At 43.7% G+C, this 21,100-nt stretch overlaps 4 protein-coding genes across 4 annotated transcripts; 1 reads left to right on the top strand and 3 right to left on the bottom strand.

Annotated features, from left to right (window-relative positions):
• The first annotated feature begins 2,300 nt into the window (after nt 1–2,300).
• On the top strand, nt 2,301–9,519 carry LOC4325746 (PH, RCC1 and FYVE domains-containing protein 1). Its single transcript, XM_015755778.3, has 9 exons — nt 2,301–2,650; nt 3,880–3,966; nt 4,059–4,148; nt 4,905–4,985; nt 5,129–5,323; nt 5,684–7,807; nt 8,236–8,382; nt 8,632–8,987; nt 9,065–9,519. Exons 1-9 carry the CDS (start codon nt 2,582–2,584, stop codon nt 9,195–9,197), a joined length of 3,282 nt encoding a protein of 1,093 aa, XP_015611264.1. The 5' UTR covers nt 2,301–2,581; the 3' UTR covers nt 9,198–9,519.
• Nucleotides 9,520–9,922: 403 nt separating this feature from the next.
• On the bottom strand, nt 9,923–15,433 carry LOC4325745 (F-box protein At3g54460). Its single transcript, XM_015755769.3, has 8 exons — nt 14,821–15,433; nt 11,725–14,247; nt 11,424–11,637; nt 11,079–11,330; nt 10,945–11,004; nt 10,697–10,827; nt 10,461–10,575; nt 9,923–10,389 (listed from the first exon to the last, which is right to left on the bottom strand). The coding sequence occupies exons 1-8, from the start codon at nt 15,264–15,266 to the stop codon at nt 10,234–10,236; spliced, it is 3,897 nt and encodes a 1,298-aa protein (XP_015611255.1). The 5' UTR covers nt 15,267–15,433; the 3' UTR covers nt 9,923–10,233.
• Nucleotides 15,434–15,984: 551 nt separating this feature from the next.
• LOC4325744 (germin-like protein 1-4) lies at nt 15,985–17,584 on the bottom strand. The gene is made up of 2 exons (NM_001401487.1): nt 17,110–17,584; nt 15,985–16,823 (listed from the first exon to the last, which is right to left on the bottom strand). Exons 1-2 carry the CDS (start codon nt 17,246–17,248, stop codon nt 16,255–16,257), a joined length of 708 nt encoding a protein of 235 aa, NP_001388416.1. The 5' UTR covers nt 17,249–17,584; the 3' UTR covers nt 15,985–16,254.
• Nucleotides 17,585–19,187: 1,603 nt separating this feature from the next.
• LOC4325743 (germin-like protein 1-3) lies at nt 19,188–20,430 on the bottom strand. Its single transcript, NM_001401486.1, has 2 exons — nt 20,167–20,430; nt 19,188–20,046 (listed from the first exon to the last, which is right to left on the bottom strand). The coding sequence occupies exons 1-2, from the start codon at nt 20,288–20,290 to the stop codon at nt 19,499–19,501; spliced, it is 672 nt and encodes a 223-aa protein (NP_001388415.1). The 5' UTR covers nt 20,291–20,430; the 3' UTR covers nt 19,188–19,498.
• Nucleotides 20,431–21,100: the final 670 nt, after the last annotated feature.

Below are 21,100 nucleotides of genomic sequence, written 5' to 3'. Positions count from 1 at the left end.
TTAATTTTTTAAATATATTATTGTTGTTAGATGATAAAACATGATTAATACGCTTTATAGTGACTTATCTTTTTAATTTTTTAAATAAGATGGAAGGTCGACACGGAAAACTAGGGTGTCTTTTTTTTTTAACGGAGGGAATAGGTGCAGCAGTACCCTCCACTGCAGGAAGGCATATACTATCCCTGTGTGGCTGCAGGTGGGCCCCACGAGGGGGAGTGCTGCCGTTTGGGGAAGGCATCCCATCTCGGCGTCCGATCTTCGCTTGATATACCGGTACATTTACCGCCGCCTGCTGCGCCTCACCCGTCCCGTCCATCACGGGCATCATCCATTTAACGGTGTTGCAGTAGCAGGCCAGGTAGCCAGATGGAGTACTAGGAGAAGTAGGGCCCACCCCAAAATTCTACACCTGTCACATCGAACGTTTAACATCTACATAAAGTATTAAATATATGTAAAAAAATAACTAATTATACATATTATAACTAATTTGCGAGACGAATCTTTTAAGCCTAAAAGATACGACGGATTAATTAGGCTTAATAAATTCGTCTCGCGGTTTACTAACGGATTATGTAATTATTTTTTTTTTGTTAGTTCTCAAACACACCATGCAACATCTATATAGTATCCGATATGACACGTCAAAACTTTATACCTCTGGATCTAAACACCCCCGTAGTACTACTCCCTCGTCTAAAAAAGGCCAATCTAGAATGTGACGTGTTCTCTCCTAATACAACGAAACTATACCATCCAGAATCGTTCCAAAATATAGTAATGTTTTATTGGATGTGACACTTTTAGTGCTATAAATTGTTTAGAATGCTATATTTTGAAACGGATGGAGTGCTATCGAAGAGCTTGAGATTTCGAGAAATGGTAATGCAAGTGGTTGAGTGGAACGAATAAATTAGCTTGTAACTTAGTTTAATTTCTAAATTTCATGACTATAGATTGTTAGAATATTGATAATTATTTAGATTGTTTAAGGAGTTGGTGCGTTCGAGATGGCATATCGGGTTGGTCTTTTCGCCCCCACACCCATAATTATTAAATTTAACGAAATAAATTTTCTTTTTAATTTTTTTTGAAAAAGCTTCTGCATAGAATATTTTTACACAAAACATATTGTTTAATAGTTTGGTCGAAACGTGTTAAACGAAAAATGAGAGAGTTGTTTTAAAGTTGCTGAAAAGAACTTAGCTTTAGATATTCCGAGAAGAACTACATTTTCAAAATAGGCAATAGTGTCGAGGAAGCGATTAAAAAAGTAGCATGTGTAAATCTATATAAAAGCTTAGTTCACTTAGTAACTTACTTTTAAAATTTTACAACAATTGATTTTTTTAAAAAATTACACAGTACAACATAGACACTCACAACGTAGTAGATGAGAATTTAGGATGTTTAGAGGAGCTAGAAATTCTAGGAGTAGCTGAAGATACTAGGGTTGTATTTGGCATGTGGTGTCCTACATGCGCAAAACGGAGCAGCTCATTAGCACATAATTAATTAAATATTAGATAGTTTTTTTAAAAATAGATTAATATAATTTTTAAAGCAATTTTCGTATAAAAGATTGATAGAAAACATATTATTTAGTAGTTTGAAAAACATAAATGTGAAAAAAAGAGACAAGTAAGATAGGAAACTCAGCTATTGAACACAGGCAGGTGTACTCCCTCTCTATTCGCAAAGAAAGTCGTTTTAGACAGCGACACGGTCTCCAAAACATAATTTTGACTTCTTGTTTCTATAAAATATTTATTGAAAAGCAATATATGTATACTTTTATGTAAGTATTTTTTAAGATAAATCTATTTATATAATTTTTATATTTTTAAACTCAACAACTTAAAAGTTATTCATGATTTATATTCTCAAGGTTTGACTTAAATATTGTCATAAACATCTAAATAACTTTCTTTACGAGTAGAGAGGTAATACTCTCCAAAGTCCAAACAAAAGAATGAGAGAGAAAGAAAAGCGGCGAACAGGATAACAGCAGGGCGCAAAGCTACACACACGTACGCACACGCGCACAGGTAGATAACACCAACGCCAAAGCACAGAAAGACGAGACGGATCCGACGCGAACCGAATCATCACCACTCACCGCCCCCCAACGATCCAGCCAAAAAGCCGACGCTTAAATGGATAAAATTATTTTTAAATTCCCATTTCATTTTTAAATACACGCAAATTTAGAAGAAAAAAAAAGCATCACCCTCCCCCACTCTCTCCCTCTCCGTCTCCCTCCTCCGCGTCGCGATCTCTCTCTCTCTCCCTCCTCCACTCCCAAACCCCTCCTCCTCCGCCTCGAGCTCCGATCCGATCCCCCCCGCGGCAGCCGCCACCGCGGAAACCTCCGGTTGCGGCGAGCCACCTCCTCACGGACGGAGATACTCGCCGTCGGCGAGGCCCCCATTGGCGCTCGCGCCGCTGCCCGTGGTGGTGATTGCAGCGGCCATCAGGATAGAAGAGGCGCGCCGCTGCTGTGTAGAGGAGAAGGGCTGTGATGGTGTGGCGGCGGCGGCGGTGGCCGCGGGGTTGTTGATGCGCGCCGCGCGCGCCCATGTCGGACGCGTCGTCGGATCTCGCCGGCGGTCGGGCGGCCCCCCCCGTGGAGCGCGACATCGAGCAGGTGCGGTGCTGCTGCCGCCTCGCCGCCACTCCCCCATTTGCACGACATCTCAGTGAATCGGTTTTCCCGTACTTGTTTTTCTTTTAGTTTGTTTTTTTTTTTGGTTTCTCGTGGGGTGCAACTCTGAGGAAGAGAGAGAGAGAGTAGTACTCCACACCACATGCTTCTGCTTGGGTCTCTGTGCTCATGTGCTGTGCCGAATTGGTTGCTGGATTCGTCAGTTCGTGCCGATTGGGCCTTGGGGGTGAAATGGTGCCCGAATTCGCGGAGCTAGATAGAAGCTATTTGACCGTGTTCCAGTTGGTTTTCTAGTATTTGAATTGAGCTGGGATTTCTAGTTGAATTGAATTGGGAGCGACGGCTTGCTCTTGCTCTCGTGAGATTCCGGGAGCCGGAGAAATGATTAACCTGATATCGTCTATCTGGATTCTGGAGTTTTAGTAGTATGCATTTGAGGTCTAATTGGAGTTAGTCCTTTGTACATTTTCTGGAGTTGGGAGCCTGAAGGGAGTTCAGTTTCGAATTAGTCTTGGAGCGTCAGGAGTTCGTGTTGTTTTTCAGTTACAGATGCTTGGCTTGTCCTCAGGGCTGTTGGGCATTTGCTAAATGATTGTCCATTCTGATGTAGTTGGTAAAGTGGACCTGAATTTCGGAAATTCTGATGGGGCTATAATAGGATTTTTATGACTTGTTAAAATTGTCGAGAGACTGAGTGCATATAAAGTCTTAATGCTGCTGTGGATTGAACTCCTGTAGATTTCGAAGGAGGTTGTCAGTCAAATGGATAGGAGATGCTTATTTTGCCCGTATAATCCTCTGTCTGCTCTTTTGTCGCTGAGATGAGTGGATTGTTCAGCTGAAATGCCGTTTATTTTGTGTTCTTTTCTGCTACTTTGTATTCTAGTTGAGGTAAAACCTGTTCAACAAGATAAAATGGGAAGTGGGGGTGAAAGCAGGACGGTTTCTGTTCAAGATTGAACCAATACCGCGACACGGCATAGAAATTACTCTATTCAGTTCATTATTTTTATAATTAATGACCGAATGCCTATAGTTAGCGGAAGATCACATTTCTTTATTGTTTGATTTGTTATGAAAGATACTCAGCCTTCGAAACATTTAGTGACTGGTGTTCTATGCCTATATTACTTTCCCTTGTGTCATGGCATCTGAAGGTTGCATTCTCCTGATGATCACTAGCCTCTTTTGATTAATTCGACTTTCTGCAGGCTATCACCGCCCTTAAGAAAGGAGCTTACTTATTGAAGTATGGACGTAGGGGAAAACCAAAGTTCTGTCCATTTAGGTTATCCAATGTGAGTTTTTACTTTCCCACCCGTTAAGTTTTTTTTTTCTGAACTTCTATGTGATTTTCTCACTTTTAAGGTGTCTTTTTGTATTCCTTCAGGACGAATCTGTACTGATATGGTTCTCAGGGAAAGAGGAGAAACATCTAAGGTTGAGCCAAGTGTCCAGGATAGTTCCTGGGCAACGGACTGTAAGTTAACACTCCTAAAAACTATCCAGAATTTTACAAGGCAGGGGTGGATCTAAAAAAATGTCATTGAGGTCACTCTTTTCACATATCATGGTGAAAATGCCTAAGTATAAGAGTGATTTATTAGTTCCTAAGAATATTTGGTAGTGTAATTAGCAAAAGTCATAGGTGTCATCCGACACCAGTAATTATACTGTGGATCTGCTCCTGCTACAAGGTGATCCTGTTTAACTATGCTTGCCCATTATGACAAACTATTCTGATTAACAAACATAATTACAAGAGAAGTTTGATATTTATATTCTTGCTGTTTATGTTTCCTTCAGCCTCTTGCATCATTCTTTTGTTTTCTCTGTGGTAAACTAAACTACGGCAAACTTTACTAGTGTCTCTGCAAGTTCTTACTTGTTTAAGTTTCTATAATATGTATATTTTTTTTGAAAGACGTGTCTATAATATATTGGCACTAAACCTACTAACCTAGTATCATTAAGTGGAATAGCGATTCCGGTCTATGCAATTGGTTCAAATCACTGGTAGCCTTAAATCTGTATTTGAATAAATTGGTTCATTGTCTAATCTGACCAATCTACTGAGGAAGCTATTAGCATCACTCCAAACTGTCATGTGATGGTTTGACCGTATGATCGCCTCCCATTTTTAATGAATGTTCTGATGAGTTTGGTTACAGGTATTTCTAATCTGATGTTGGCACACAACTTACTGACTAGAAATCATTTTTTGGGATAAATCTAGGCAATTTTTCAGAGGTATCCACGACCTGAGAAGGAATGTCAGTCGTTTTCTCTGATTTCACATGATAGATCATTGGACATCGTAAGTTCTTCATGGTTCACATTTCATGTTTATCTTTGTCGATCTCTTTCAAACTTTGATGTAACCTGCATTACTTTCTTTTGCTTTTGACTTGTATGGAGTCTCTTCTTTACATGGAAATATGTTTTCCTTAATAATTTCAGATTTGTAAAGATAAAGATGAGGCAGAAGTGTGGTTTGCTGGGCTGAAAACATTGATTTCACATAGCCATCAAAGAAAATGGAGAACAGAATCGAGAAGTGATATCATATCCTCTGGTGCAACTAGTCCAAGGACTTATACACGTCGGAGTTCTCCATTGAGTTCTCCCTTCAGTAGCAATGACAGTGTCCATAAGGTATTTGCTATCCATCATCTCTTGAATATGAATGATCTACTCTTGTATTCCATCATCTTTCCACTTTGCTCATGTCTCATCTCTTGTTCAAAGTCATGCCAACATCTGTCTGTGGTCCTGAGTGCTCTACCTGTAGTATTATAGTTTAAGCTAAATAATATCTCACGCGTGGTCAAGTATTGTTATGTGTGTTTTCATTTCATTGACATGAGCAATAGTTAAACATAAGGGAGTATACAAGTTTTAATTATTTTTATGACCTTCCTTCTCATCATGTTGAATCATATGCTATTCCATTTGATACGACACTATTTTTAACACCAATTCATAAAGTGATTTCTGACAGTTATTTTACATCAGGATGGCAGTGATCATTACCGACTCCGGAGTCCATTTGGGAGTCCACCAAAGAATGCATTGGATAAGGCCTTTTCTGACGTTGTGTTATATGCAGTTCCTCCCAAGGGCTTCTTCCCATCAGATTCTAATGCCGGATCAGTCCACTCTATGTCGTCTGGACACTCAGATAACACAAATGGTCACCCAAGAGGCATCCCAATGGATGCTTTTCGGGTCAGTTATTCAAGTGCTATCAGTTCGTCAAGTCATGGTTCAGGTCATGATGATGGGGATGCTTTAGGTGACGTTTTCATATGGGGAGAAGGAACTGGGGAAGGAATTCTCGGTGGTGGTAGTTCAAGGGTTGGAAGCTCTTCTAGTGCAAAGATGGATTATCTTGTACCAAAACCATTAGAGTTCGCTGTGCGACTTGATGTGCAGAATATATCTTGTGGAGGAAGGCATGCTGCATTGGTCACTAAACAAGGGGAGATCTACTCTTGGGGTGAGGAATCAGGTGGCCGGCTTGGGCATGGTGTAGATTGTGATGTGGCACAACCAAAACTCATTGATTCTCTTGCTCACATGAACATAGAGCTGGTAGCATGCGGTGAATACCATACCTGTGCTGTTACACTATCTGGAGATCTGTATACATGGGGGGATGGCACCTTTAAATTTGGGCTTTTGGGTCATGGAAATGATGTCAGTCACTGGGTACCAAAAAGGGTTGATGGGCCATTAGAGGGTATACATGTATCATCAATTTCTTGTGGCCCTTGGCATACGGCCCTAGTAACTTCTGCTGGCCAGCTGTTCACATTTGGAGATGGATCTTTTGGTGTTCTAGGGCATGGAGATCGTGCAAGTCTTTCAGTCCCCAGGGAAGTAGAATCCCTAAAAGGTCTACGAACGGTTCGGGCAGCTTGTGGTGTTTGGCACACTGCTGCTGTTGTAGAAGTCATGGTTGGGAATTCAAGTTCTAGCAATTGTTCATCTGGCAAGATATTTACTTGGGGTGATGGAGATAAAGGCCGTTTAGGACATGGTGACAAGGACTCAAGATTTGTCCCAACATGTGTGGCTGCTTTGGTGGAGCCCAATTTTTGTCAAGTTGCTTGTGGGCATTGCTTGACAGTGGCTCTTACAACCTCAGGGCATGTATATACAATGGGTAGTGCTGTCTATGGTCAGCTTGGAAATCCACAAGCAGATGGTTTGCTTCCTGTACGTGTTGAAGGGAAGCTGCACAAAAACTTTGTAGAAGAAATTTCTTGTGGTGCTTATCATGTGGCTGTATTGACATCCAGGACTGAGGTGTACACGTGGGGTAAAGGTGCAAATGGTCGGTTAGGTCATGGTGGTACTGATGATAAGAATACTCCTACATTGGTTGAAGCATTGAAAGATAAGCAAGTCAGAAGTGTTGTGTGTGGAATTAACTTCACTGCAGCAATATGCATTCATAAATGGGTATCTGGAAGTGATCAGTCAATGTGCTCTGGATGCCGTCAGCCGTTTAACTTGAGGAGAAAACGTCATAATTGCTACAATTGTGCTCTAGTATTTTGTCATTCATGCAGCAGTAAAAAATCTTTGAAGGCTTCATTGGCGCCAAACCCGAACAAGCCTTACCGCGTCTGTGATAGTTGCTACAGCAAACTCACTAAGGGGCTTGAAACAGACACAAACTCCTCAACTAAGCGAGGCACTGTTGTACAGGGATTCAGTGAAACTAATGAGGAGGAGCTGGAAACACGGTCAAATACCCAACTGTCGAGATTGTCTTCTATGGAATCTTTTAAGAACATGGACAGTAGATATTCGAAGAAAAACAAAAAGTTTGAATTCAACAGCACTCGTGTTTCCCCTGTTCCAAATGGCAGTTCACACTGGAGCGGGCTCAATATTTCAAGATCCTTCAATCCTGTATTTGGATCCTCAAAGAAGTTTTTTTCAGCATCTGTTCCTGGATCAAGAATTGTTTCTAGGGCAACATCACCTGTCTCAAGAAGAACAAGCCCTCCTAGATCGACAACCCCAACGCCTACTTTGGGTGGTCTAACTTCTCCTAGAGTTATTGCCAATGATGCCAAGCCTACAAATGATAGTCTAAGCCACGAGGTCTTGAATTTGAGGTCCCAGGTATACATTCTGTTGCATTTTTCTGTTTTATCCACTGTTTTTTTGTAGCAATTTGATGATTTCTACCGTTTGCTTTTTAGGATTGTAGTTGTTAATTTTCTGGATTTCCAGCACAACGAGTCAGCAGATGATATTAGCTTAGTAATCACGTAAAGCTGTTGGCTTGTAAAACTAACAGATAGCATTACAAAATTTTTGACGCGATAGCATTACAAAATATGTGCATTCTATTCCTATTACCACTTTGAAATCTGTAAAACGGATGTCTGCACTTCCTTGTGTTCTAACAGTAAAAACGTACAAGCTAGTCATTAAGTGCATTATCATTTGACCAAATATCAACCTTTTGAGTTCTATCTGGTTTTACCCAAGTCCCTATTGAACAGTGAGGATCTGATTGCTGATATAGTAAACCTCTCCACTTGCAGGTGGAGAATCTTACTAGGAAGTCTCATCTTCTGGAAGTTGAGCTGGAGAGAACTACGAAACAATTGAAGGAAGCAATTGTAATTGCTGGGGAGGAAACTGCCAAGTGCAAGGCTGCAAAAGAAGTAATCAAATCACTCACGGCACAAGTAAGATTGCATTTTTGTGAGCTTGCCGTTTTGTTCCCCTTGTTATGCATGAATAAGTAAGAACCAACCCCATATCAAACAGTAAGTTACCTAGTTTAGCAGTTTGGTACAATGGCAGATCTAATGGTCTCAACAATTTAAAATACATCAAACGCCACCATGTTCCATAACCCAAGTCTCTATTGACATCTATTTATGCCATTCATGTGATATTTTGTGTAATATAGTTTCCACTCGCTTTTATAATAGTTGAAGGGAATGGCAGAGAGATTGCCTGGAGGAGTAACCAAGAATAGCAAACTGCCGCCCCTATCTGGATTTCCTATGCCAAGTGAGCTATCATCCATGGCTACAGAAAGTTTGGGTAGCCCAAGCAGTGTAGGAGAACAAATTTCAAATGGTCCTAATGGGCTGCTTGCTTCTAATGGACCAAGTTCTGTTAGAATCAAGGCAGGTCATCCAGAAGTTGGCAAAAATGGTAGTAGACTGCCTGAAGCAGAATCATGCCATGAGGCTGAATGGGTGGAGCAAGACGAACCAGGCGTTTACATCACTCTAACCGCCTTGCCTGGAGGTGCGAGAGATCTCAAGCGGGTTCGGTTCAGGTATATCCTGTTAATCCTGTGCAAGAATCAAAGTTTTGTTTGGTTCAGCTTTTCACTCTTGGTTTGTATGAATCCAGCCGGAAGAGATTCAGCGAGACCCAGGCAGAACAATGGTGGCAGGAGAACAGGACAAGGGTATACCAGCATTACAATGTTCGGATGGTTGAAAAATCAGCCTCCAGTATCGATAATGAGATTGCATCTCGGTGACATTAGATTTGACATTTGGACAAAAGGAGAGCTGAGATCCTTTACGATGTGAAGGCGCTCTCTGTTCGGTTGCTAACCTGGCCCCCATAAAAGAGGAGATTCTCGCTATGTAAGAAAGAGAAAAAGAAAGAGAGAAAGAAAGGCGGCATCTCAGTTTTACGGTTTCTCCCTCGCTCCCCCTCCTTTTCCCCCCCTTGTGTGCAAAGTAGAGTGCTTAAGAAGTAATGTAAATGCTTAGTGGAAGAAAGCTAATTTGTCAAATGTAAATGCATACGCAAGCGCATCGATTTTAGATTATGCATTTTAACTAATTTTCCCACAATGTCGTGCCAGTGCCAGTCCAATATCTGGACCTACCTGAAATCAGAACATTGGGCATCTACTGCGGTCTGCGTGGATGCAGAGGATCTCACCACCCAGCCAGCCAGCCTGGTGCTTTTGTTGCTGGAGGCAGGTTGGAAGATGCAAAAGAAATGTCTTAGCCTAGGGGTGGTGAGCTGAAATTTTATATAGTTTTATCTTAAAAATATGAGCACTAGGTACGATCGTGCAATGATTCATGGGCCTTGACCATCTTGACCAATTACCACTCCCTTAAGCCTTAGAAAATAAATGGAAGCAAGAAGATATGAAGCTCGTCTTTTTTTAAATTCTCACTAGCTCCCTCAAACGGTTCAAATTTTCACCCACCCTATTCACAATCAAACATTAAACCAGAAACAAGCTAAGAAACTTGACTTTTCTAAATTCTCACCGGCTGTTTTTATAATCAGAGCCTTGGAATAGCCTTGCCTGCCCTTCAGTTCTGACCGGCAATGGACCGGGCGACGTGGCGTCATCCCACAAGGCAGCAGGCAACTCCAAACGAGCCCGAGCTACATTACAGCCCGGATCGGCCACGATAAGCTCCCCATAAAAATAAAACAAAAAAAGGCAGGAAACAAAAGGACTCATTTCTATATCAAAAGAATTGAAGGGCCTCAATATTGAAGGAAACAGAGGTAATCAAGAAAGAAATTTTTGTTAGTGTTAGCAACTATAATTTTTCCGCCGCGTCAGATCCTTTCACAAAGCTGAGTTGCGCCAGATAACTGCTTTCCGCAAAATCATGCAGGCTCCGGTGAGGCCGAGCACCTTCATTATCAGTGCTGCTTGTTCCTTTATTCACCATTTGTCTGCAAGCATTGGAATCCTGTGGTGGAGAAAGCAAATAGGTAAGACTTCACAGTGGAATGTTACGAAACGGTGTGATCCAAAACGTACCTGTAAAAGTTTTAACATTTGCTCTTCGATGGTACCACGCATGGCCAAAGTCTCAACAAATATGGGACGAGTAGCACCCATACGATGTGCACGACTAATAACTTGCTCCTCCATACTGATCAAATGAAAAGGGGGAAATAGAACACATTCGTGAATGAGTCAATGGCACACATTGATAGCGAGATGATGTCACAAGTTATTTCGGCAATCGAAGAGCAATTAGAGAGTAAGATTACCTCCTATCCCATATTGGTTCCATCAGAAAAACATAAGAGACAAAACTCAAATCAAGGCCCAGTGCTGCAGTTCCATCCATGACTAAGGCCATGCATGCTGGATCATCTTTGAACTTCGTCAGTGAACTTCTCTGCGTTATAATTGTGGCAAAATCCACATTAGCATAGTTTCCCCAAAAATAGGCAGTTCATTTTAAAGAGGGAACAGAGGGCAGTGTGGAACAGGATGAATAAATTGTAAAACGTACCTTACTGCCTAATGGCATGGGACTGTACATTCCAGCATATGTTATGCCCCCAATCGTCAGCTGAACAGAGAGGAGATCAGCGACCAACTAGTTCACATTCTTAAGTAAACGCAGTATGACCACTTCAAATTTACCTGCTGCTCAATCACATGGATATGCTCCAGAAACTGAGAGAATATTATTACTTTGTCAGGCATTGTGTGTGGTAACCTGCCCTCCACATTATTATGGTCTTGACAAGAAGATTGACTAGAAAGGCAAGCACCATTGGCCATGTTCCTAGAGTACCCATGTTTTATGTTTTCTGCCTTCAAACTTCTCAACTTATTAACCAAATAAGCAACTTTGCTGCTTGTTGTCGACTGCCAGTCTGGATCCCAGTCATCCTACATAAGATGGGAAATTTGTATTTAGAGACAATCTTTTCAACTGCAACAAAAGAATGATGAAGTAGCATAACATAGCACACAAGTACTGACCTGCTTATATGAAGGCTGCAACTCAATTAGGTCTTTGGGCACTGGCCATTTTGGGTTTGGATTTTCTGGCCGTGCACGAGTTTCAGGAGTCTGCATCTCATAATGGTTGCCACAGCCAGGTAACGTGCATTTCTCACTATCAAGAGCTACACAATCAAGGCACAACAGATGCCGACAGGGCGTGACAACAGGCAAGCGGCACCAATCTCTGCACCTGAATATAGCAATAAGGAAATTTTATTAAGGAAAATCATCAAAGTGATGGATATTACATATATATTTTTGTTTAAACCTTTCATACCTGAAACAGCTGGCACCATTTAAAAGAGCATATCTTATGGACTGATACTCCCCCGAAGAAGGATCAAGGCCCAGCTGCATTAATGCATCCATTGTTTCCTGTATATCTTGACCAGCCTCTGCTACTTTGATATGCCCCGCAACACAACAAGACAAGCGCACATTCTTAATAGTTGTAGTACGGAATTTCCATTGCTTGGGGTTCAGAAGTGATTCCACGTGAGAAGGGTCATTCCAATCAGCCATCAATATATTTCTGCGGATAGTAACAGCCAGTTCATTGTAACTTTTCGCATGCCCCTCACTGAAGTCCAGGAAAGTTATCTTTTTTATGCAAGGAGGAATGTTTTTCAGGTCTTGTTTCCTTGCACTAATCATAGTCCTCTGAAGTAGCTGCAGGAGACGACTGCGTCCGTCTTCCATTTGTGCCTCAAAAGGCCTATGAATTCCAGTGTCCCATGACTGGTAGTTTTGACCGTAAACTTCCTCATGAAGAAACTTAAGCATGGGATGAAGGTGAGCAACTTGACTAGTTGGTGTGTTTGGCGTAGGGGTACCAGTTAGAATCCATCTATTAGAAGCAACCAATGAAACAGCCATCTGCAATTTGTTTGTGAGGGCGAGACTGGAACCTAATGTGTGTCCTTCATCTAATATTACCCTAAACCAATGGATCTGCTTTAAAACACTTCTCTTCTTTGGACCCCATTCTGCACTTAATCTACTAAATGTGGTTATGACAATGTCATAGTCCCATGCAAGGTTGTGAGCAGATGGTTTCTTGTGATCTCCCCATACATAAACATTAAGTGTGTCCGAGGAAACATGCCGCTGTATCTGTGTTGTCCAGTGATCAATTAAGTTAGCAGGTACCACTATCAAGGTTGCCCTAGACAAATAAAGCCTCACCAAATCCAGCGGCTTTTCAAGGGCAATTCCAAGTGCAGCCGAATCAAATGCCAAATCATCAAGCATAGATGGATAATACCATCGAGTTATGCCTTTCTCAACCTTCCTCACAAGGCCAAATGCTTGAAAAATCTTGTAATACGGGCGGGCACCCTTTCCTATGTTAGCACGTGCATCTAGAACTGGCCGTGTCAAACCAACTGCTTCCATCTCGATATGTTTCTTGGGAGAAAGTTTCGCCAACCACAACAAAGCCTTCATGGTTTCTGAATCGATCAAAGCAGCATGCTCTTTCAATATGTTTGTAAAAAAAGATGCATTTTGCTCGTTTCCTGGTGGTGTACCTTTCTTGTGAAATCCGGGCAAATAAGTTATCTTTCGCTTTAAATCCCAAGATTCCTCTGGGATGCTGCACTTCTGACGTGCAGAATCAGGGTTCATGCTGCAAAACCATGCTGTACTGGAATCAAGTGCAGTTCCGTCCAATAATCTCCGCCACTTTCTGCAAGCATCGCATTGAACCCAGGTTTCACTTAACTCAGAGGTGGCATCTCTCTTCCTTTTATTGCCAACTGAACCATCGCTATATGCCTCCATGAGGTTTTTCCTAACATGTTTCAAGTTTTTGGTAATCTTTAGCACATGAGTAGCTGGAGTTGAATGAGCACCAGTTGGTGCTGACATTGGCGACTTCCCACTCGGATGTGCAGCGATCATATTCAAATCAGGGTTTACTAACCTGCCTCTCTTTCTTGATGACCTTGTACTAACAACTGAACCACCATTATTCAGTGACTCACTTGAACATGTATCTTCTCTAATCACGTCCTTTCGCAACTTTTTTGATCCCGACAAAAAGATGTTTCCATTAGAAGAGTTGCTAGCACTAAGCTCGTAGTATCCATATTTTTTATCTGGTTTATGCATGCACCACATAACATTCATCCCTGGTGGAGGGACTGCCAGAGTCCCATGTGTCTTCAGAATAAGAGACAGTGCAGTCACTGTCTTCCCTAACCCAGGTTCATCACAAAACATACCTCCACAAAAATCATGTACAGTTGGAGCACTACCAGTGGATATTTCACCAGAGGTAACATTTATGTAATAAGGGAAACCATCCATGGTGCACAAACCCTTGTATAGAGGATGTTCTAGGACCTGCAAGTTCTGCTCCCTCCTTAGCATCCATTCAACAGCTGCCTCTTGATGAGGAAAAAGCTTAAGTTTCATGCAAGGCATGATAGAAGCAGAAAGATTCCTTAGATGATGACAAGCAGCTGCAACTCTAATCAAATCTCTGGGTTTCAGTCGAACCAGCACCTTATACAAGACATCATCAGGGACAGACCAAATACCCACTCCCGATGCTGCCTCATCTGGTGTTATTCTTGTTATCTGCATCCTCTTCTCCACCATAACACTAGGTAGAGTTTTGAAGATTTCATGCAGGTCAAACGACTTATCATTATTCAATACAGATGGTATCTGATGTACCTCACAACCAAGGACGTGGCAATCGGTGCAGGTCCAAATATACTGGTCATCACAGTGTGGATTGTCAGGAGAGGTCCAGTTAAAAGCAAGCAAAGCATTCCTGGCATCCCAATTGCAACTGAAAAAAAAAAAATCTTAGCCTACGAGGTAAGTAATAATGATGAGAAAATTACAGAAACAAGTGAGACATGAACCAGGATCCACTTGGTGCATCACATAGTCCTAGATTTGCATCTTACTAGTTACCATGAGAAATGCACTTACTGTTGCAGTTTTCAGCCAATATTGATAGGAGCACGCATGGTGATACGCACTGAATTTAAAATGAACAAGCATTTCAGATGGGAAAATGCCTAGGTTGGAATTGGCACATATTTAAGACCTTCCAACAGTTTCAATAAAATCTTCTGATAGGATCATGGGAAACTGAATGCAAACTGTAGCCTTATCAGTTATCAGAGACATGACGCATCAGGGGATGCCAAATTCAGATTTACTGTGAGGCACAAAATGAGACAAATGACTACAATTTTCACACATGCAGGTCACAATTCGAATCGCAGGGGGGCGCGCATGAACAATTCGCCACTCAATCGACGAAATGCCCCCAACCTCTAAACCTCCCCGGAGAAGAGCAGCCATGTGCAGTAGCGACCACCCAAATTCGAAGAGCAGAGGGCAATGCACGCACCTGACGTGTTTGAAGACCGCGGCGGCCGCGGCCGCGCGGGACCGCGGGAACTGCCACCCCGACCAGACGGAGACGGGGAGGTACACGTCGAACAGCACCACCGCCCTCGCCTCCACCTCCCCATCCCCTCCTCCTCCCTCCCTCCCCCTCCTCGCCACCGCCCTCAGCACCCTCCCCTCCACCTCCACGCACCGGCTCGACACCAGCGCCCTCAGCTGCCGCACGACGCCCCCTCCGCCGCACGCCCTCCCCTTGGACCGCGGCGTCGCGCCACCGCCGTCGGGGATCGGCGCGAGGGAGACGCCCCCGCAGGCGAAGAGCGAGCACGGGGAAAGCGGCGCGAGCGCCTCCACGCCCACATCGGATGAAACGGAGACGACGGCGCGGAGGTAGCCCCCCAACTTGCGGCGCACGTCACCGGCAACCTCCTCCTCGTCGCCGCCCATGCCGTTGAGGCCAACTCACCTCACCCGGGCACGTTCACGTTCACCGCCGCCGCCCGCGCATGTCGAGCCCCCGACCTAGCCACCCCTCGTCGCAGGCGAGGATCACGCGGCGGCGATTCCGGAGGCCAAATTCGGATGGATTTCACCTCGGAAGCGGAGGATTCGGCGAGGAGGAGGAGGAGGAGACGAGAGGCTATGATGGGGGAGTAAGCGTAACCGTCTACACGCTGATAGATCGGATCTCTTCCTATGACAGTGGGGCCGAGGTTTAGGTGGGGCCCACTGTCATAGAGGGAGGTGATGGTGTGTTGTGCGATCCGGACTCGGGGGAGTGGGCTTCGATATTTTTAGGTGTGGGGGAGGAATCCGTGGGCTTTGGGGTGAGTGGGGGGAGCACTGCTTCGGCGGCCCATAAACCGTGGGCTGTATACAAATATGTGGGCCGTGACGCATCCACAACATATATTCGGTTTCAAATGACTTTTTTTTTTGACAGTCGGTTTCAAATGACTTGACACTATTGATTGACTAAGTAAAAATTTAAGTTTGACCATCGACGATTTTATTGGTTGGATCATGACTAATATTTTATGATGCATCATACTTTGTTAATATGGAATGGTTTTAAATTTCTATAGATTTTCTTAGTAAAATGGACGAGCGGTCAAAGTTAGAAATGAATAGTATCCTGTGAAAAGTATTTGAAAACAGAGGTAGTATATATAATCGGCACACGTATTATATTCATGTTTGAATAAATAATTTGGAGTGTGTATATACACCATTACAACCGTACACCAAATAAGAAATTAGGGCACACAATTACGTATGCATTTTCTTATTACTACTTTATCTGTTTCACGATGTAAGTCATTCTAGCATTTCTACATCGTGAAACAGAGGGAGTAGCTAGTAAGGCACCGTACGGACGTACATGTACCACTAGCTAGCTTGATCGTGTTCACGACGCCGGCACACTCCGGGCGCCCTACTTGTGCTGGAACTTGGACTTGATGTTCTCGACCACGCCGCCGTCGACCTGGAACGCGCGGGCCAGCACGTCGGTGGGCACCGCCGGCGACGACGAGCCGAACAGCGCGTCGGCGGCGGCCTGCGTTCCGGGGAGCTGGCTGTCGAACGCTGAGATCGCCACGGCGGGCTTCTCGCCGACGCTCCGCTCGTAGTGGAGGAGGCCGCGGGGGAAGACGAAGACGCCGCCCTTGGGGACGACGCGGGTGATGAGCCTGCTGCTCGCCGGCGCCGCCGTGGCGACGACGAAGCCGACCTCGAGGAGGCCGTCGGCGACGAAGAGGATCTCGGTGGCGCGCGGGTGGGAGTGCGGCGGGTTGGCGCCGCCCCACGGCGCGTAGTCGACGCGCGCCATGGACACGCCCAGCGTGTTCAGCCCCGGGATCCTCTCCACCGTCGCCGCCGTCACCGCCGACCCCATCGGGTTGCCGGAGTACACGTCGGCCGGCTTTCCCAGCCCCGGGAAGAAGAAGTCCTCCGCCGTCACGTTCGCCTCCGGCTTGCACGGGAACCCGTTCACCCTCAGCGCTGCACACACAAGATCACGATCGATCAGTCGATCACTATAAGATCTCAAATCGATCAGAATGAAAGCTACTCTCTCCGTCTCATTTTAAGTGTAACCATAAGTTTTCGTGATTAACTTTGATCGTTCATTTTATTTATTTATTTTATAATTAATATTTTTGTTCTCATAAGATGATAAAATATGAATAGTACTTTATTTTATTATTTTTTAAAAAAATAATAAGATGGACGATCAAAGTTAAAGCATGAAAAACCATAGCTGCACTTAAAACCATTGGTCACTCACGGCCTTGAAGCGACTTGTAGTCGGCGACGCAGATGTCCTGGAGCATGTCGGGGTCGCCGGCGAGCAACGGCGCGGCGAGGGAGAGGATGACGGCGGCGAAGGAGGCGAGGAGGACGACAGTGGGGAGCTTTGCCGCCATGGAAGCTAGCTGGTTGTTGCTAAGCTTAATTTTCCTTGATTGATGTAGCTAAGTGAACTGGAGTACTATCTGTAGCTCTTAGCTGTGTGAGTACGTACGTGTGCGTCACCTGCAAGTAGTTTAGATCAATGATCACTTTTTTTTTGACTAAAAAGTTATGGCTTGATGAAAAGCTAGGGTTAGGGGAGGTGGTATTTATAGATATGTGGATCGAGTAGCTTAATAGAGTCGTGACAGTGGAATGGATATATGGATAAAATTGTGGCCATGCAACCAATAAAAATGTACAAATCGAGTGAAATTTGATGAATATAGTCTATTATCTCATGTGTCGATGTGACTGTGTGTGGGGGAGAGTGAGAGTAGTGTAATTAACTCCTCATGTTAATTGTTAATGGAGGCATGCACGTTTTGTTTTATGCAAACTAGCACGCATGCACATGAAAGAGAGAGTAATTGGGGATTAGAGAGATGGAGAGCGAGAGAGAGTAATGCCCAGACTCCAGGTAATAGTACAAGATGGATGCATTTTGCCTTGTAGCTTGCACGGTATACTGTGCACGTGTTCCTGTTCAGATAATCAGATGCTGGCGTAAACGCAAGACTGCTGAGGTTGACGCCAAGTACGTACGCAGGCAGCTAGCTAATTGACTACGTACTAGCTAGCTATAGTGTGTACTGTAATGTACGTATATACGTACGCTAGCTAGCTTGTTTAATCAAATCGACAAGGTAATTCGCAACATTAAACAAAAAGCAAATCACTTGGACTTCTAGATATCAAGCTAGCAGAAGTTATTCCTGTAGAGTATGTTGGCATAAGAAAAAAGGATATTCTAGTATACACATTGTGGACTTATATTAGAGAGCCATATTAGTGTTGTAGGTTTTGTGTATCCTGTTTTTTTAGTCACTTTGTTCTGTTATTCAACATAGATACATGTACATTTGTCTTCTGTTGTTCTGTCATTAAAAAGTGAATATTAGAGAATAATCTAATATCAAATAAATAGAAGGGGTGAGGCTTCAAATCCAGCTCAACTAACCCACCACCTTGTGAAGCTAGCCGGAAGACCCCTAAGACATTTCTCCTGTTGTTTCTACCATGAGAACTTAAAAAAAATGAAGAATAATTATTCTAACCCAGAAAATAATTTAAGTAATAACGATAGATATATCCAGGTGATCGAGAACTTAATTTCCAAGTCTCCAAATAGCATAATTTTTTATTTTCAATTTTTTCATTCCTGGGTAACTATCATCTATAGAAGTAGTCCACTAGTTAATTATTAAGAACTTTGGAGTATCAGATCGAGATGATTCTACTTTTCCCAAGCCATTTTTCATTTATATATAGTTCTCATTACGAAAAACTGAAAGAATACTTATACTTAATTAAGAATATCGTCTACGTATACATGGCGGTTCAAATACCTTATCGATCATGCGACGATTCCCTAGTGACAAAAGCACATTGATTGATGGTAATGGTTCACCAAATTCAAATTGTTTCTCCGATCGACGACTACATTATATCTGATAATCCCTTCCGTGGTAGTGATAGATAACCGGTGCCGACGAAGAAGCTAGTCGCACGACGTTGGGAGTACAGATCGCGCGATGGTGGACATATATACTTGTCAAGCCTCGCCGGTGCCAACAAGGTGAAGGAAGCTAGCGGCAGGGACAACGATGAAATTTAAAGGAGAGAGATGAAGAGACAAGAATATATGGATTATATATGTTAATATATTGTTTCACTTCTTTTTTTTTGGATTAATCGATCTTAGCTAGCTGTTCAAATAATGGGTGAAGGGGCGCAAAACTGTTGTTGGAACAGAAAGATGCATACGTACGCGCATACCATTGACGACACAGTATACGTACGTATAGTAGGTAGGGTACGTATAGCTCATGCATGGCGAAAATTGAACAGAAATTAATGAAGTAACAGTGGTAGTACTAAACCATGAAGTAATAATACAGTAATGATCAGGTCCGGCCACGTACCACACACACGTAGTACGAGACACGACCCGATCGATCGACGACGACTCAAAAACAAAAATAAAAATTACAAATCAAACGACTCACAAACACAAACACACACTGACACAAATCCTACCAATCAAATCACAAACTTTTTAACGGTACGTACGTACGTCCTCTTAATTATTATTATCGCGATAGGGCTAGCTAGCTCAGCTGCCATCTTGTTCTTCCTGCAGTATGCATGCATGCAATGCAATTCTAGTATTTGGGCGGGACGAACTTGGACTTGATGAACTCGACCATGCCGCCGTCGACCTGGAACGCCCTGGCCAGCGTGTCCGACGGCAGCGGCGGCGCGGCGCCGAAGAGCGCGGCGGCGATGGACTGCGTCCCGGGGAGCTGGCTGTTCAAGGCGGCGATGGCGAACGCCGGCGTGTTGCCGTTGTTCTTCTGGAAGTGGACGAGCCCCCGCGGGAAGACGAACACCTCCCCCTTGCAGACGGTGCGGGTGAAGAGCTTGTTGGCGGTGGTGACGAAGCCGACGTCGAGGGAGCCCTCGACGACGAAGATGATCTCGGTGGCACGGGGATGCGTGTGCGGTGGGTTCAGCCCCCATGGCGCGTAGTCGATACGCGCCATGGACACCCCCATCGTGTTCAGCCCCGGCAGGCTCTCCACGCTCGCCGCCGTCACCACCGACCCCACCGCGTTCCCCGTGTTCCCGGCCTTCATCAGCCCATCGAAGAAGAAGTCGTTCGCCGTCACGTTCTCTATCCTCTTGCACGGGAACCCGTTCAGCCGCAGCGCTGCACGACATACATATATACGTTAATATGAATCTTCGCACTGTCTTGTACGGGTCGTTAAAAAAAAATAGGTCAATTCATATTTTATGAATCGATGAACAATAATGGTCCAACACTTACGGCCTTTGAGGGACTTGTAGTCGGCGACGCAGACGTCCTGGAGCATGTCCGGGTCGCCGGCGAGGGAGGTGGCGGCGAGCGCCATGAACACGACGGCGAAGGTGGCGAGGATCAGCTTGGCCATTACAGCTAACTTGGTGAGTTATTTAGTTCGATCAAACTATGCAAAGTGAAGTAGCTGCAGCTAAGAAGATCAGTGAAGCTGAGCAAGCTAAGCTGTGTGGTGTGCAGTGAACTGCATGCAGATGATGAGCTGAGGACGATGAAGAAAGGAAGCAGGGGACGCTGCTATTTATGCTTGCCGGGGCCTGTACTAGCTAGCTACTCTCCTCGTGTAGCTAGCGTAGTAATGAAGAGTTAAGTGGATGGGTGGTTGTGCCTTAGCCATGTGATTAAGCTAAATCACAAAGGCTAATTAAGATGATATATGGTTATGAATCTTCCTCACACGCTAGCTTACTACTCCTAATATATTAAGCTTTTTCAGTGAGAATTGAATGGTTAGGCGAGCGATGTTTTTCGATCTGTCCTTGCCAGGGGGTCTGTTGCCCTCTTGAGATCTAGAAATTAATTAATTAAGGCGAGAGCAATCTATAGTGTACTGGTATATGGGATCGATCGAGAGATCCAGGTGTACAGTGTACTAAGAACCTGAGGAATAAATTTAAAGCAGCTTGTTCATTTTGTTATCAAATCAACAATACTTTTGATAGTATTATTTTGTTTGGTTTGATGCTTTTACCAAAGTTAAGTGGAGTTTTGAGAGAGAGAACTTTTAAATTTGCCAAATTGTGATAAGGTACATAGTTGAAGTGTGTGTTTAGTTTATTGTCATTTCAAAATTCAGCATTACTAAATTTTGATAGGATTGAAAATGACAGCAAACTAAATAGACGCTTAGATAGTAATTAACTAAAATCGTCAGTTTATACAA

Source organism: Oryza sativa, chromosome 1 (genome assembly GCF_034140825.1).
Source record: "Oryza sativa Japonica Group chromosome 1, ASM3414082v1".
NCBI lineage: Eukaryota > Viridiplantae > Streptophyta > Magnoliopsida > Poales > Poaceae > Oryza > Oryza sativa.
This window is presented reverse-complemented; position numbering and strand designations above follow the sequence as displayed.